The following is a 16,437-nucleotide window of genomic DNA, read 5'->3' as shown; positions in this document are numbered from 1 at the left end:
CCTTTCCGTGACGCATCCCTTCCACAAAAAGATGCAAACGTACAAACGCTCAATCAACTAAAGGACTCCCGCCCCTCCCCCAACTTAACTCCAGGATCGTGGATCTGCCCTCCCCGCTCTCCCGAAGCTGTTCGGGCAGTGTCCGGACTTCATCGGAGGGGGCTGGAATCCGGCGTCTGCCTCTTCACCCTCAGTATTGCCCTGCCTGACGCACGCGTGCTGACAGGGGAGGGGAAAGGGGAAAGCTTCTCCCGCACATAGCTCGCGGTCAGGGCACACGGGAGGAGATGCCCGGCCAGGGTCCAGTGTCCGAGTGGACGGAGTGCAGTTCTTCCACAGAGCCGCCCACAGGGGCCAGGGCCGAGGGTGGCGGCGGCGGGTGAGGCTGCGGGGCCCTGAGGGGTTTGGGAAGATGGCGATCAGCCCCGGGTCGTGATCCCCGGGTAGAGGAGTGGGTAGGAGCAGGCTGCTCCAGTAGACTGGTCCCCAATGTACTGAAGTGAGAGGAAGAGAGAACCTTTGTTGTGGCCGCGATGGGAAATATGGAAGCCGACTCAGTTTAGGGGAAGGGCTTCAGAGGGAAGCTTAGGAAGAGGGTTGGTGCAATGACTGACTAAACGCGGTGACTGCGACAGTCGCCTGGGTGCCTCTTCTGCCCCAGGGGGCGCTACGAAATCTGCTGGCAATTTTGCGGTCTGGTCAACGTACTTCTACAGAAAAGGGGTTGGCGGGGTGGGGTTGGGGGGTTGGGGGGCACCAAGGGAACAGAGGTTCAAAGAAGCGCTTCCAAGTCAAATCATTTCCCTGTGTGTGACATTAGCCACCTTTATGTCAACTTGGGATTCATAATCTGTAATGAGACAGATGACTCTGAATCTTAGAGACACCTTGATTTTAACATTTTCTTCACTCAGTAGTTCCTTTTTCATAAATCCATTTCATTTTGAGCAGGTTTTTACTATTATTTCCTGGATGCTGAAGACAATTAGTTGCTGAAGTTACTGCTGTGGGCAGTACCTCCTTATCCCTTGCATGAGTTATTCCCTAAAAGTGAGAATTGCCCGGTGTTCCTCTGAAGCCCACCGTCATGGCTCCTGCTGCACCCATGGCCATGTTTTTTTAAAAAAATAAATGTATTTGTGGATTTAGGATTTCTAAAGATAGGATGGGGTTGTGTGTTTCTTTTCTGTTTGTCACAGTGCTTGGCAGAGTTCTGGATCCCAGTATCTCAGGGGATCAATGAATTCTTGGTCATTGAATAAATTGCAGGAAGAGGAAAAGGGGAGTGTTTGTCAATTTGAGAAAAGAAAAAATGAACTTGTACAAAATTAGCAACATTCCAGACCAACTTATCAGTTCCAGTTCACCTTAAATTACATACAATAAATTACTTTATTAAAAATAAAGGAAGAAAATATCATGAATAGCACAGAAGCCCAAACTTTATTGAGCTCGGTGTAGGAATTAGATTAGGTGGCTATAAAAGTAAAGCCAAATCTGGCTTACAGTAAATCCTTTACAGAATGGTAAAAATCTCAGATAACCCACTTTGAAGAAGCCTGGAGTCATTAGAATATAACCAGAATTACAGGAGAAGATTTGCAAGACATTATTATCTGATGGAAACATGAAAAGTAAAAAGCATCTGCAATACTGTCCTTTTTTCATTTAAAATACTTTCTTTAATGCTTATAAAGCTGTCAATTATTACATACTATTTACATCCCTTTTTTTTTTTAAACAGATCAGCTGGATATTCTTATTACCAGAATTCCAAAGGTATTGGTGAGTAGAGCATATAAAGCAGATAATATGTATCAGTAATATGGCTCAGAGAAGCCAGTTTTGCTATAACTACTCACACAATGGAATTTTAAAAAGTCTTCATTAGCATCCTTGGTAAACTCTTTAAGATTTTCAAACAACAATCCAGCAGGTTCTTTGTCTCCTGTTAAGATATCTCACATCAAAAGAGTACTTCAAAATTGCAATGAATCCGAAAAGAACTGTGTTTATAACCGATGTTGGTTGAAAAGGACAGAACACAACCTGGGGTTTATACACAGGTTGAAGGAAAAAATTCTAAATTGTTCAACTTCAAAGAACATAAAATATTTCTCAATGCTGCTATTTTCCTCTCACTTGAAGTAAAGGATAGAGCTGCTGGAGGTAAGAAGTTAAGACAGGCTCCCAAGACCTCTCACTAATTTTTTGAGGGGAGCAATTTCAATTCAGTGATATATAAACCTGAATTCACTTTGCTTTTCCTTGGAAAATTTATAGTCCTAACAGTTACCTAGGAAAAACACACACATATCTGCGTGTATATACATATATATCACTATTTATTTTATATACATGTGGTTGTTTTAAAATGGAATTGCTGAATCATATGGCAATTCTGTTTGCTTTTTTTGAGGAACCGCCATACTGTTTCCACAGCAGCTAAATCATTTTATTCAATATATTCCCACCAGCAGTGCGCAGGGCTCCAATTTCTCCATATCCCAGCTAACACTTGTTTTCTGTTTTTTTGATGATAGTCATCCTTATGGGTATTAAGTGATATCTCACTGTGATTTTTATTTGCATTTCCCTAATCATTAGTGGTAGTGAGCATCTTTTCATGTGTTTATTAGCCATTTGTATATCTTCTTTGGAGACATCCAAAGTCTATTCAAACCCTTTGCCAATTTTCAATTGGGTTGTTTGTTGCGTTTAACTATTATTATTATTGTTTTATTTTTTATTTTTTTTAGAAGATGAAACCCCCTTGATGGCAGTTTCTCTTTTAAAAAAAATTATTATTATTATTATTATTATTATTATTTTGCGGTACGCGGGCCTCTCACTGTTGTGGCCTCTCCCGTTGCGGAGCACAGGCTCCGGACGCGCAGGCTCAACGGCCATGGCTCACGGGCCCAGCCGCTCCGCGGCATGTGGGATTTTCCCGGACCAGGGCACGAACCCGCGTCCCCTGCATTGGCAGGCGGCCTCTCAACCACTGCGCCACCCGGGAAGCCCTAAATTACTATTAATTACTTAATTTATGGCTGTGTTGGGTCTCTGTTGCTGCGCGCGGGCTTTCTCTAGTTGCAGCGAGTGGGGGTTACTCTTTCCTGCCATGCGTGGGCTTCTCACTGCCATGGCTTCTCTTGTTGCGGAGCACAGGCTCTAGGCGCGCAGGCTCAGTAGTTGTGGCGCATGGGCTTAGCTGCTCCACGGCATGTGGAATCATGCCGGACCAAGGATTGAACCCGTGTCCCCTGCATTGGCAGGTGGATTCTTAACCACTGTGGCAACAGGGAAGTCCCTAAAGCTCTTCATTTTAACACTGCCTCATTAAAGGGATAAAATGTGTGTTATTCTATCTTGAGTCTAATGCAGAATAGAATTTTGAAACTATATACTGAAGGCAAATGAATGATAAAATATTTTTGAAAATCTTTAAAGCACAAATCCTGCATGTATATTCCTGTTTAGTATGGTCTGACATACAATAAACTAAAGAAATAAGTTACTGTCAACATTTTGCATCTCAGCTGAGTTCAAAATAATTTTGTCCATATGTAATGATTTTATATCATTATATATAGTAAATATTTATAAATATCTTAGATTTTTGTGTGCTCTAAAACCAAATGGCATATCATAATGTCTCTTCAGATTTAACAGTCTGACTCATACTGATATTCCAGGATAATCAATGACACATGTAAATAGATGGATCTTAATAATTAATTTGTTAAACTTATCTTTGCTTATGAAATTCACATAATAATGTCCTTGCCTACAGATAGATTCAAAGATGGACACAAAATGAACTCACACATAGCCATGCTGCAAGAGTTATGGAAAACGCCTCAAGTTCAAACAATTCACATCCCTAAGTCAATGACAGAGACATCCTTTCTAAAGGTATGCTAACCAAATACCAATACTTTATTTAAATACCGATAGTCTTTGTATTCAGAGCTGAACTTTTTATTGAAGATAAGCTAGTTAGAGGGTAAGGCACTGTAGAAGACAAGTACACCCAGCACATTGTCTAGGAGTCCATGAATATCTGCTGGGTAAACTCATGAGTGAATGCAAGGATTTTATCATTATAGATTCCCTATCATAAGAGTTCTTTCAGGGTTTTATGATACTTTGGATCTAATGTACCTTTACTCAGGAAGCTCAGTGCCAAGCACAAAGATGCTTGAGGAAAGTTCCACTCTAGAGACAGAAACCCAACCTCATAAAGATTTTGCTCAAGGACCACAAAATTAAAAGCAAGTAAGTAAAGAAAATGGCAATAAACACTTCATAACTGTTGACCCGTATTACCCATTAAAGATCATAGCTGGCAGAAGTACCCTCTCTAGAGCAATATAAATTAAGGTTACTAAAGATCTGTGCAAACTGGTAAGTTATTTCTGACCAACATTTAATATTTTCTCTGCATTTATTATCTATTCAGTTCAGTAAATCTTGTGTTTGTATGTATATACACATGCATATATAGTGGAGTCTTGCATTTTAGGTGTTAACTTCTAAAATCAGCAAGTACAGTGAAAATCTTAGTCAAAATTACTTATATGACTGGGACTTCCCTGGTGGTCCAGTGATTAAGACGCCATACTTCCACTGCAGGGGGCACAGGTTTGATCCCAGGTCAGGAACTAAGATCCCACATGCCGCTAGGCACGGCCAAAAAAAAAAAATTACCTATATAAGAGACCAACAGACTACCCTCAGTCTGTCCAACACCGAGTTATTCTTCTGGTGCTAGAAAAGACTGTTTCTAAGACTAGAGTAATTGTGTTTCTTTTAGGTACCACTTTTGAGGTACCACCTCAAACATCATATTCAGAAGGCAAGATGCCTACACTCACTGAGAGGCACATGGGAACTAAGACTCATTGACAGACAGCAGATTCACACTCTCCTTATTCTTCTAGGGCAGTGTTTCTCAAACCCAGTGGGCATCTGAATCACTTGAGTGGAAATGGCAAACAGAGTCACTTGTACTATTTAAATGGCCATTTCTTTCTCTCTTAATTTTTTGGCCAAATGAACATTCTATCCTTTCAGATATGGAATATTGCCAACCTCTGTTCTACAATGCAGCCTATAAATCTTGTTTTGTCTTCTAGCATCCAGACCTCACCTTAGGCCAGAAGCGTTACCTGTGCAGCATTGCTAAGATCTATAATGCAAACTATCTGAGGACGTTAATGAAGAGGGAGTACATGCATGTGACCCAGCACAGCTCACAAAAACCAGGCAGGTGCACCTCCAGGTAGTTTCTCACTAGTTCTCACAAGAAACAAGAGGGTGTTCTAACAGGTGATTTGTGTGACAGGTGTCCTCACTCATCACAGGAGCCACCTCAGTTCTCGTTACTCACAGAAGCAGCATTACCCCTGCACTACATGGCGACACCAGCTGGAGAGAGAGGACTCGGGGCCTTCTAACATTGCAGCTGCATCTGCACCTGAGATGATCATACAGCATTCCCTTTGGCGACCAGTGAGAAATAAAGAAAGGTTTGTTTCCTACTCTTTAAGAGAAAAATGTACCCCTCAATTTTATTTGAGCTAAATGACATTAAATCTTGTGTTCCCTAATATGTTCACTTTATTAAATTCAGAATAGGTTGGACAAAAAGCACAAAAGAATGCTATCTTATAGTCTCTTTACTGAGCTGACTGGGATATGTTACTGTTTTTAGAACTTTGTGGAATTGTAAAAATTTCGATCAGCTAAAGATATGGAAGACTGCCCTTTTAAATGATTCCCACTCAAATTTAAAATAATACAAACACTTTCAAAAGGAGAAGCATATGGTGGCTTATGCACAGGGGAATACTATAAACAAAAAAGGAAAAAGGAAAAAAGAGATTAAGATGCCTGATTATTCAACCTGCGCTACAATGGTTAGCTTTGCATCTCAGGGTTAGTATGTCACGGGAGAATTCAGGGTCTGAAAGGGTCTCTTTGGTGATGCCGGCAGCTTAATAAAAAGAACATATATGGTCTTCCACATGCATTTGGCAGCTGTTCACTGTGCTGGTTCCAATTAAGATGCTTCTCTTTCTTACAGTTTAAAAACTGGATATGCATCTAAAACAAGATGTAAGTCACTGAAGATTTTTAGAAAACCAGGCAGACTGTTCATGCAATCAGGTAAATGTGGAATTCTTAATATATGCATTTTTAAAGATGTCATGCTAAAAAATATTAAACCCAATATAGTTCCATTTCTATTAGAGAAGACATTAAAAAAATTTAGAATGTGACTTGCTTATATTGCTCCAAACAAAACTAAACATGAGGGCTTCCCTGGTGGCGCAGTGGTTGAGAGTCCGCCTGCCGATGCAGGGGACATGGGTTCATGCCCCGGTCCGGGAAGATCCCACATGCCGCGGAGCGGCTAGGCCCGTGAGCCATGCGCGTCCAGAGCCTGTGCTCCGCAACGAGAGGGGCCACAACAGTGAGAGGCCCGCGTACCGCAAAAAAAAACAAACAAAAACTAAACATGAAATCGATTTCTGCTTTCATTTAAAAGAACACACTGCTCAGGGACTCCTGCATGCAGGATCTTATTTCCCCGATCAGGGATCGAACTCATTCCCCCTGCAGTGGAAGCACAGAATCGTAACCTATGGACCACCAGGGAAGTCCCCAGACAGCAATATTTTGTATAGAATCAAATAGTTAACAAAGGGCTATATCACCTATACCATTTTGTTTAATATTCAAACCAGTGGAAACAAACCAATTATTATTATCAAAATTTTACAGAGCAACTCAGACAAATCCACATTTGGGAAGGATCAGCATAAAGGATCCTTCTACCACAAGTACAGAATATCACAAAATGAAAAAGGCAAGAGAAAGACTGAATGCTCAGAAATATTCCTCAGAATTGATAAAGTGGAAAGGATTAAGTGGAAGTTAAATAATTTCCTAGTTACTACCACAGTGAGTAGGGAAGTTGGTAGGAAACAGGGAACTTAGGCCTTCTGAACCCATATCCCACTGCTGTATGACAGCACCACTCAGCTCTGCTGTAAGTACCATACCATGCCTATCCAAGAAATGAGGGAAATGGCAGGGGAGAAGGTAAGTCTGGTTCCAAAAAGAACTGCTGGAGGAAACCACAGATAGAGGAAAAGTCCTCATGGTCCCCCAAGAGAAAAGAAATGAGAAGGAACTTAAGGAAAACAGAGAATACTGAAGCTATAACTTCCCCCAGTCAAAAGATTTTGAAAAGCAATGGGAAAATAGGACTTAGTAACAGAGAATTTGCTATACAATAACTTGGCTAGAATACAGTACTGGGCATCTTATTTTAAAAAATAAGATTTAGGGGGAGGGGGAGATAATCAAATTTTGAAAATTGCAATTTGTTTTTGCCAAAGGCTTATTAAAAAAGTAGGTCATTTTGAAGGTTGTTCTTGTATACAAATCTCAATTTTCAGGATGAAATACTTTATTTCCAAAACAGACATTATAAACTCTTATTTTTTCCTTCAGTTTCCACAAATGATTCTGAATCATACATGAATGAAGAAAAAAAAGAAGATGATTTGCTAAATAAGTGTATGCAATCAATGTCAATTGAAGAACACGGAGAACATCTGATGCTAACTTGACAATCTTGAGTATTGGTGATGTGCCAAAGGTGGGGGGAAGGGATTGTGAATCGTGTCCTCTCTACATTCAGTATTGTTATTCACCACTAAGTCATTAAGTAATTTTAGTTTGTTCAGAAACTTTTACTACCATGTAAATGGTTTGATGTAGTTCCATGTACGAATATTTTGTGTAATAAAATTTGTGTGAAATATATGCGTGTAGTCCTAGCTAGGTACAATTAAAATTCTTCTTGTCACCTAAAACTGAATTATTCTTCTTTAAATCTGAAAAATACATTGTATAATTCTCTGTAAGTCCTAAAATAGTAAGTCCTAAAATAGCAACATTAGAATATCCTGGAAATATTTTCCAAATCAGGCTGAGGAAAACTCTGAATATCCTGATATAGAATAGCATTTGATAGAGGTAACATCCTGGCTTGCTCAATATCTGCTTGAACACAAGTTAAAAATGGAAATATCAATTTGCCCTATTTTATGAAAATTGCCAAACACTTGGACTCTTAAACTAGATTTAAGTTGGGAATAGTTGTATTAATGAAAGGATTGTTCACATTACATTTTTGCTCTAGTGTGCTTGCCTTCTAAATGTTTTAGAACATTAGTGTTTTAAATTTTTTTTTTTTAAATTTTAACTTTTTGAGGCATAGTTGATATACAATATTATGTAAGTTGCAGGTGTACAACATAGTGATTCACAATTTTTAAAGGTTATACTCCATTTATAGTTATTGTAAAATATTGGCTATATTCTTTGTGATGTATAATATATCCTTGTAGCTTATTTATTTATACATAATAGTTTGTACCTCTTGATCCTCTACCCTATCTTGCCTCTCCCCAGTTCCCTCTCCCCACTGGTAACCACTAGTTTGTTCTCTACATCTGTGTTTCCTTTTTGTTATATTCACTAGTTTATTTTTTAGATTCCACATATAAGTGATATCATACAGTAATTTGTCTTGCTCTATCTGACTTATTTCACTTAGCATAATACCCTCCAAGTCCATCCATATTGTTGCAAATGGCAAAATTTCACTTTTTTATGACTAATATTACACTGTGTACGTATGTACGTGTGTACATACACACACACACATACACACCACATCGTCTTTATCCACTCTTCTGTTGATGGACCCTTAGGTTGTTTTCATATCTTGGCAATTGTAAATAATGTTGCCATGAACACTGGAGTGCACGTATCTTTTCAAATTACACAGGAGTGTTTAAAAAAATTTTTTTGTTAAAACGTAAAGAATAGGGCATTTAAAAGCAACAGTCTGAAGAATCACTGATGATTTACTATGTCAATATGGTATTCTATTTAGTTAATAAAATCTGAGTCCAACATTATGACCTAGAACGTTTTAAGAGCGAGCTCTGAAAGGTCATCTCATCTACCTTATCACTGTAACACTTGTCTGCAGTTTCATTTGGCCTCTTATTTTCATAAGTTTTAAAAATTAAAACACAGTTTATCAAGAAAGTATAAATGAAAGGTAACTGTTTATTACTGGAGAAGAGAAGAATGTATACAAGAAAATCTAGATTCTTTCTCCTCATGCACTACTTTGGTAGTAAAGTTCCAAATATCAACTATGAAGATATTTACAAGGATAAATTTTTCTTAACATGTGACCATTTACTGTGTGGTGGATGTTTTTTCATAGAAATCATATACTTAAACTAAATATAATCTTATAGTTTACAAGAAGCTTAGAACATTGTATTAACAGAAGACGAGATTACATTTTACTGCAAAATATTATAAAAGTGATACAATTTTGTGGCTCTTAAACATTTAATTACTTGAGTTGAACAGGGGAATGGGAAAAAAAAAAAAGCCCAACAGAAATATCATCAGGACACGCCTCGCTTTAAGATTTTTTGTATTCAATTCGTTCTACTTTCACGTCGTCTCCAATTAGCTGATACACATAAGTGACAACTGTAGAAGCCTGGATATCCATCAACACAAATGAAGGAATAATGTTTCTGGAAGAAAATATAAATAATGTCAGTGTTTTGTACTAAAAAGCAGTAGCACTATAAATTTCAATTCAGGATGACAATTTGGATTCAAGGAGAAATCTGGTTGTTAGACATATTAAAAAGAATAATCACCAATAGAAGATTGCCAAAAAGGCTATAATTATTTAAATAATCACATTTCTCTTTTATGAAATGTCACTTGTACAATTATTAACTTTATGAAACCCCCAAATTCCCAAATTGCATACTACTTACGTTTCCAAGGCATTATATGCTCCAGTGGCAGAACCTGGATTAATGTAGAATTTATTTTCATGCTCAAATGCTTCAAATTTATGTGTGTGTCCTGAAATAAGAATATCCACATCAAACTGCCTCTGCAACAGGGCTAAGCTGGCCATATCTCCCCATGGAATAACTTGATGTCCATGGATCAAACCAATTTTGAACTGCCCAACAGTTACAACTTTCTGTTCTGGATAATTCAGATTCTAAAATATGAAATAGACATAAGAAAAACAAATATTTTAGAGACATAGAGGTTTAAAAAATAACCTTCTTAAATATTCAATCTCATATGGGTGTTTTACTACAGTGCTCCACAACCAACATATTTGTTAAATATTTGATTTCTTCTCAATCTCTAAGGCTGCAACGGTGCTCAAAACATAATTTACTTTAGGTAAACTGGAACTTATCATGCAATCCCTTTGTTGAGTTTTTTTTTTATAGAATGAGTTCTTTTCGGCTTTCTGTAAAGGATAATTCCCCCAAATTTATGTTTCCTTTATTTAAGAATCCAAGGAATATGACCTGTAAGCTAGGATATGTTCAAATTATATCCCAGGTTTTAATAGTTAAATAGATGGCTTAAAATAATAATGATAGTTAAACTTATGTAGCACTTAGTATGAACCAGGCACTATTCTAAGAAGTTTATAAATATCAACCTATGTAATAATTACAAACAATCCTAAGAGGTAGATTCTATTATGATTCCCATTTTATGGATGAGGAAACTGAGGCACAGAGAGGTTAAAATAACTTGCCTAGGAGCACACGTTATTAAGTGTGTGAGCCAAGATCCAAACCCTGGTAGTATGGCTCCAGGGTCAAGCAAAAAATTTAATTCTTGCTACTGAAACTATCTTTAGCATATCATAAACAGAACCCCTAATATATTTTTAACAAATGGCAAACATATACTCGAATTATTGACAAGATGTCTGCCCCTTCTTCTCAGCCCCCCACCCCACTTTTCACTTTCATGCCACCTCTAGTTTATTCAAACTTAAAACCAAAAAAAAAAAGCACCAATGAATTTAAATAGTTTATGAAAAAGCTTATATTCCTAGGAATAAAAAATAAAATTTTCATACTAGAATCAGGTTTATTAAGCTATGTCATACAATGTTAGCACTGTCATGGGTCTTAAAAATCATCTATTCCAATCATATTTACATAGCAGGGAACTAAGAAAGAGGATGTAACTTGCCTAAAATCTCATTATTAATTAATGGACAAAGTTGGAACTCCAGAACTCATTATTTTTCCTTTAAAGTTAGGTTTATTGAGGTAAAATTTACGTACAGGAAAATTACCCTTTTTGGTGTACAATTCAAGGAGTTTTGACAAATGCATACAGTTGTGTAAGCACTGCCACAGTAAGATATAGAAAAGTCTATCCCCTCCTCAAAACTCCCTCATGCCTGTTTATAGTTAACCTTTGAGATAGGGAGCCATGGCAGGGTTTTCAGCAGAGAAGTGATGTAATCTTACTTCACCTAAAAAGGATCACTCTGGTTGCTACGTGAAGAATAAACTGTGGAGGGAGCAAGGATAGAGTCAGGAAGCTGGAACACAGTAAAGTGATAAGTAGCTTGGAACAGGGTAGCAGAGGTGGTGGCGGGGTAAGTTCCTGACAAAAACTTTTTAAACTAAATGACAGTACTACAAAAAATATTGACAAAACCATATCAATTTAATTAGAACAAGTATGTAATATGTTTATTAAGTAGTCTAAAATCAGTGATTTTCAAACTGTAAGGGAGGGGTATGTGTAATAATTTTACATTGGAAAACTAAAAAAAAAAAAAAAAAAGCAAAACAAACCTTAACAGTTGAGAAACTTTGGTCTCAAAAATAAACTTTATATATATAAAAATCAAGAAAAGGAAATATTTAATATATAATCAACACAACAGGAAAAAAAAAGGAAAGGGAATATTTGGGAAGGGAAAGGGAAGTACATCACCTCATCGAAGTCTCCTCTCACAATATGAACATCACCAGCCAGAGTCTTGAGATAGTCATAACTCTCTTTGGTACAAAGGTTTCCAGTGCAGAGAATGTGCTGAATCTTTCCTGGCACCAGCAGTTTTTTGAATTTAGCTGGCAAACTGTTGCACCGGTGTGGGATGTGCAGGTCTCCTAATACCAACACCAACTTTAAAGTGTCAAGGTGAGAAAAGGTGTAATGTTAAACATGATTTCAAAACAAGATATTCTCCTCCCATAAGTCCTCTTTTAAATTAAACTAATCAGAGATTCCAAAACCCAAAAGAGCATAAGTTACTCACATAGTTCCTAGCATGACCACTTAAACACACATATGACTCTAAATCAATCTTCGTTTATTTGGGTCATAAATAGGTGTGCACACAATACAGGTAATCATTCTATTTATCAAGAATAAAATCAAGCTTTCTAAAGCGATTCATTCAGAGACCTATAAATTACACTCAAAAAAATTGAAAAATGAAAAATATACTACCAGGCCCTATGGAATTTGATATGGTAATTCATATTTCTGCAGTTTTAACGTAAAACATCATATATTGATTCCAGGGATGTTAATAAAAAGAATGGTTAAAATTATAGAGGAAAAAAAGTTAATTCTATAATTTACTAGACTGACAACTATTTGGAGGAACAGTAGCCAAAATTTACAATATTTGTTACTTAAAATATTAACTATACATTGCAGAGGAATAAAAACAGCCTACGTTGCAAAGAGTTTCAATAGGGCAAACATGTGCTTCTGAACTATAATTTTGTTATCTTCTCTTTCCTTCATCATTAGAAATCCTGACTGTCATATTTTTGTTTAGATCAAATTGTCTATGTATCCTCAGTTTAGTTCCCAAACTTAAAATAACATATCAATCTTTCATGTGCATTAGAGCATTAAAAAAAGAGAGAGATCAGCTAAATAAGTGATGAATTCAGCAGGAGGTGGTTTAGAGTTGGAACAACCTCAGACGACAAAACCAAATTCTGCATATAAATATAAAAGAATTAAAAAACCTCAATCCTGCAGATTTTTAATTTTAAAATTTCAAGATTTGACATATATATACCACTTAACACAATAATGTCAAAAAGATCATTTAAAAATAGTATTCGCCCTCCAAAGGACAAGAGAATCAATTTCTCCATGTCCATTGGTATAAGCACCTTCAGACGAGATCTGGCGCGTTCAGGGTGGTATGGCTGCAGACAGTATAAGCACCTTCATTCTATGACAGGATGCTTTCCCACACAGATATCCCATCCATAAATGTACATGCCCTTTAACTGGTTCTAAAGAACGCATTACTATTCTTTAATATTACCAAACATTAAATATCTAAAACAGGATAAACAGCAAAGTTTGGCCACTACAGACTTTGTAAGTTGAAATTAATCAAAACCAAAATGTGTAAAATTAAAATTATTACCACAATAAGCTTGATTCATCTTGCAACAAATATCAAAATGATTACAAAGGAAAGGAAATGTTATCAGGATATAAAGTAACTGAGGTAACACAAGGTTACAAAACTAGCTCACTTTAAAAGAAATTATTAAATAAGCTTCTTTACAAAGAGTAGTTTCAGCTGGTATTTGCTCAATGACATATTGTTTCAATCCAAATCTTAGTGGACAAAACATCTATAAAACTAAAAACCACCACATAGTTTCCACCCTCAGTGATAATCAATACAAAAGTACCTGGAGATAGAACAATCTTCATCTTTAGAGGGGGATCCCTTCAGATATGAATTGAAGTACATAGTTAATGTGGGAAGCTGGCATTTGAGAAAAAGGTAAAAAAATAGATTTCTATATTAAAAAAAAAAGAACCTCAAACTCATAAATTAAGGGTATATGTCTATAACAGGTTGAAAATGTTTGGGCCTAATAATGAATGAGCTGTTCAATCTGAATGTGGTAGAACGAACATTAGTAAGACATGATACTTTATAATGATCTATGAGCTAAATTCTATAATGTACTGAGGATTATGCCCAAGTGTACCTAGACTATTAGCAGTCTAAAGATATAACTATGAATGGCCACACAGAAACTATTTCAAATTAGTAAGGATCCTTACTAGGACTTTGATTTCCTGCAGCTTTTTAAGTTATAGGGGGAATAGTGTCACATAACAAATACCATACTTTGAGCAGTGTCTTTGCCCAAATTCCACACTTTGGACAATTCAGGTTAGACATAGATTAGAGTCTTTTAAGACAGCAAAAGATCCTGGAAATGGCAGTCTTGTTAAATTCAAATAAAGAACCAACCTAATCAAAGCATAGGAATTTGGTTACTTCCTATTTGATAGACATAAAAGGGTGAAATCCCAGTAACAGCACCCAACCACCATTGTTAGTAGGAGCTAAGAGAAGAAACTTACTCTGTGCCCAGCCTTAGTGGAATGAAGAAGTTGATTGCAGACAGGGGAATGAAAAAAAAAGGGTGAAACATGACCAATGTTAAAAGAAAGCAACGAAAAGAAACAAATCAAAAAAAGAACAAAAAACTCATCGAATGAATATGCAAACAACTGTTAATGATTTCTGAGTGTTATGAAAGAAAATGTTAAAAATCAGCTTTGCTCAAAACATTACCAAAAGAACCATTTGCTGTACTATTAGATATCTCTCTCTCTCACACACACACACTTAAAATTTTTTCGACTTTTCCTAATCTCATTCGCCACTTTGACTCCCATCCGTTTTGTTTCCTGTTCTGTTTAGAATTTTATTTGGAAAATTCATCAGCAATAGCTTAAATGAAAGCTAACATTTTCTGGATCCTTTAGGACTAATTATTCTTCAAGTATGTTGATTTTAATCCTCCTATGTTTAAAATTCTAGTAGTTGGAAAATTATGCTGCAGCTAGGTCATTTTGTACAGAAGATCTAACACAGCACTGTGAATACATTATCAAGTATTGGATGTACTGGATGATAAAAGCAGACACCTTCCCCCAGCTAAATCTGGACTTTCCCCACACTTGAATTTGCTGCCCGTAGACTCTGGATACTACTGTATATTGAACATTTCTGGTCTCTTTTGCCAAATAAAATGCTTTTAATTGTAAAAGAATCGACTAACTCTAAATTTTGCCCAGTTCTATTTCACATGAAAAGTGATATTTCAGTACAACTACCAGGAAAAAGTGTTCACCTCTCAAAAAAACTTCAGAAACATTAATATAGAAATCATGTCAGGTAATTTCATCTTCTCCCAGGGATAACTGTCTCAAAATTACTGTAAACTGGACTACTCTAATCTGGAGTCTGTTTAGAAGCAAACATCAAAAGTGGGATTAAAGTCTCTAACATACATAAAGAAGCTAAAGAACCAGAGACCATGAATCTTTGGCTGTCACGTCTATAAGGCACCTTAAAGGCTGCTGGTCATAGAATCACGATCATCTTAAAAATGCAATAGATGTTCATCAGAGAGAGAAGTCTCTTTTCAGCAACACAAATACCAAGATCATGAGAAATCCTTTTAAAACCGTTCTTCACTTTGTAGGGGGTCAAGGGCACTTTGAAAATCTGATTACCGCTATTAGCCCTCTCTGGCAGCAGTTCCCGAGTTTTCACGTAGGCAGGCCTTGGGGTACCGACCTCTTGGGGGTGAGGGGATGATCTGGGGCAATCTGATGGACGAATGAGATAAAGCTTCCCAAACTACTCCTTGCTGCCAACAATGACCCTTTCACCAGAAAAACGTTCCAAAACGTATTCCAAACCATTTCAAGGAGTTCGAAAACCATTAAGGAATCCTGCTCTAAAGGGTCGCAGCAGCCTGAGGAAGTTCCAGCAACCCTAAAAGCTAAATCCAGTCCTTTTCAGGGCCCACTGCCACATTTCAATGGCAGCTGCACGGTATTTCAGGGGCGAAGGGGACAGCTCTTATCCACTTTCTCTAGACAGCAAACTAAATGGTAGCTTGCTTCTTCCCGTTTTGCCTCCGAGAAGCCAGCTTTCGCCACATGGGGGTGGTAACCGGTGGGTTACCTACTAGCGGGAGGGGCTTTTTGCGCGAAAGGAGCAAGGAAACGTCTGGAAACGGCGGAGTTCCCATGCTCCTTTCTCTGGGACGCTCGAGGCACAGGGCCAAAGGCCTTCCCCGGCTCGGGCGTGAGGGGCTCGTGACAGAAGCAGCAGCTGAAAGGGACCCTCTCCCCCCTCGGACGTCCTGTGGCTCCTGGGGCTGGGCTGCGAGGCCAGGGCTGGCCGCACCCAGAGGTGGCCGCTCTTTCCTCCCTTGTCTTTCCCCAGGCCCGGGCCCCGGCCGCGCCCGCCACGGCCTCCGGGATCGTTTAAGCCCTCGCCCAGAGACTCCCATTGTCTCCCAACGACGCAGCACCCCAACCGAGAGGCAGGCCTCTGTCGCCGCAGCTGCCGCCCTCACCATCCTGTCACTGGGCTCCGCTCAGTCACCACAACCGCCGCCGCCCTCTCTTCCTCAGACGCCTCGACAACCCGCCCACCTCGCTCACAACCAATGA

At 38.0% G+C, this 16,437-nt stretch overlaps 2 protein-coding genes across 5 annotated transcripts; one reads left to right on the top strand and one right to left on the bottom strand.

Moving 5' to 3' along the window:
- Positions 1–50: 50 nt before the first annotated feature.
- Positions 51–7,892, top strand: FAM216A (family with sequence similarity 216 member A). 2 transcript variants are annotated; one of them, XM_027124799.1, is made up of 7 exons: positions 51–379; positions 1,745–1,779; positions 3,797–3,918; positions 5,142–5,271; positions 5,351–5,534; positions 6,092–6,174; positions 7,528–7,892. In XM_027124799.1, exons 1-7 carry the CDS (start codon positions 288–290, stop codon positions 7,644–7,646), a joined length of 765 nt encoding a protein of 254 aa, XP_026980600.1. In that variant the 5' UTR covers positions 51–287; the 3' UTR covers positions 7,647–7,892. The 2 variants fall into 2 exon arrangements, with proteins under 2 accessions (XP_026980600.1, XP_026980599.1); XM_027124798.1 differs by having other exon boundaries at positions 52–379; positions 1,745–1,785.
- A 1,247-nt stretch (positions 7,893–9,139) lies between these two features.
- VPS29 (VPS29 retromer complex component) lies at positions 9,140–16,430 on the bottom strand. 3 transcript variants are annotated; one of them, XR_003436741.1, is made up of 6 exons: positions 16,341–16,400; positions 14,326–14,337; positions 13,638–13,714; positions 11,899–12,090; positions 9,900–10,135; positions 9,140–9,647 (listed from the first exon to the last, which is right to left on the bottom strand). XR_003436741.1 is itself a non-coding variant. In XM_027124794.1 (5 exons), exons 1-5 carry the CDS (start codon positions 16,341–16,343, stop codon positions 9,530–9,532), a joined length of 561 nt encoding a protein of 186 aa, XP_026980595.1. In that variant the 5' UTR covers positions 16,344–16,430; the 3' UTR covers positions 9,140–9,529. The 3 variants fall into 3 exon arrangements, 2 of the variants coding, with proteins under 2 accessions (XP_026980595.1, XP_026980596.1); XM_027124794.1 differs by lacking the exon at positions 13,638–13,714 and having other exon boundaries at positions 16,341–16,430; XM_027124795.1 differs by lacking the exons at positions 13,638–13,714; positions 14,326–14,337 and having other exon boundaries at positions 16,341–16,425.
- Positions 16,431–16,437: the final 7 nt, after the last annotated feature.

The sequence above is a fragment of the Aethalodelphis obliquidens genome, unplaced genomic scaffold (genome assembly GCF_003676395.1).
Source record: "Aethalodelphis obliquidens isolate GAN/ISIS:26980383/991018 unplaced genomic scaffold, ASM367639v1 scaffold28, whole genome shotgun sequence".
Taxonomy (NCBI): Eukaryota; Metazoa; Chordata; class Mammalia; order Artiodactyla; family Delphinidae; genus Aethalodelphis; species Aethalodelphis obliquidens.
This window is presented reverse-complemented; position numbering and strand designations above follow the sequence as displayed.

Excerpts from the sequence above, each read along its gene's own strand:
- FAM216A (XM_027124798.1), top strand. The coding sequence starts at position 288 with ATGCCCGGCCAGGGTCCAGTGTCCGAGTGGACGGAGTGCAGTTCTTCC. Across the intron at positions 380-1,744 it reads GCCGAGGGTGGCGGCGGCGG|ATCAGCTGGATATTCTTATT; the intron begins GTGAGGCTGCGG and ends TTTTTTAAACAG. Across the intron at positions 5,272-5,350 it reads GCACAGCTCACAAAAACCAG|GTGTCCTCACTCATCACAGG; the intron begins GCAGGTGCACCT and ends TTTGTGTGACAG.
- VPS29 (XM_027124794.1), bottom strand. Across the intron at positions 10,136-11,898 it reads TGAGAGGAGACTTCGATGAG|AATCTGAATTATCCAGAACA; the intron begins GTGATGTACTTC and ends TTCATATTTTAG. Across the intron at positions 9,648-9,899 it reads GCATATAATGCCTTGGAAAC|AAACATTATTCCTTCATTTG; the intron begins GTAAGTAGTATG and ends ATTTTCTTCCAG.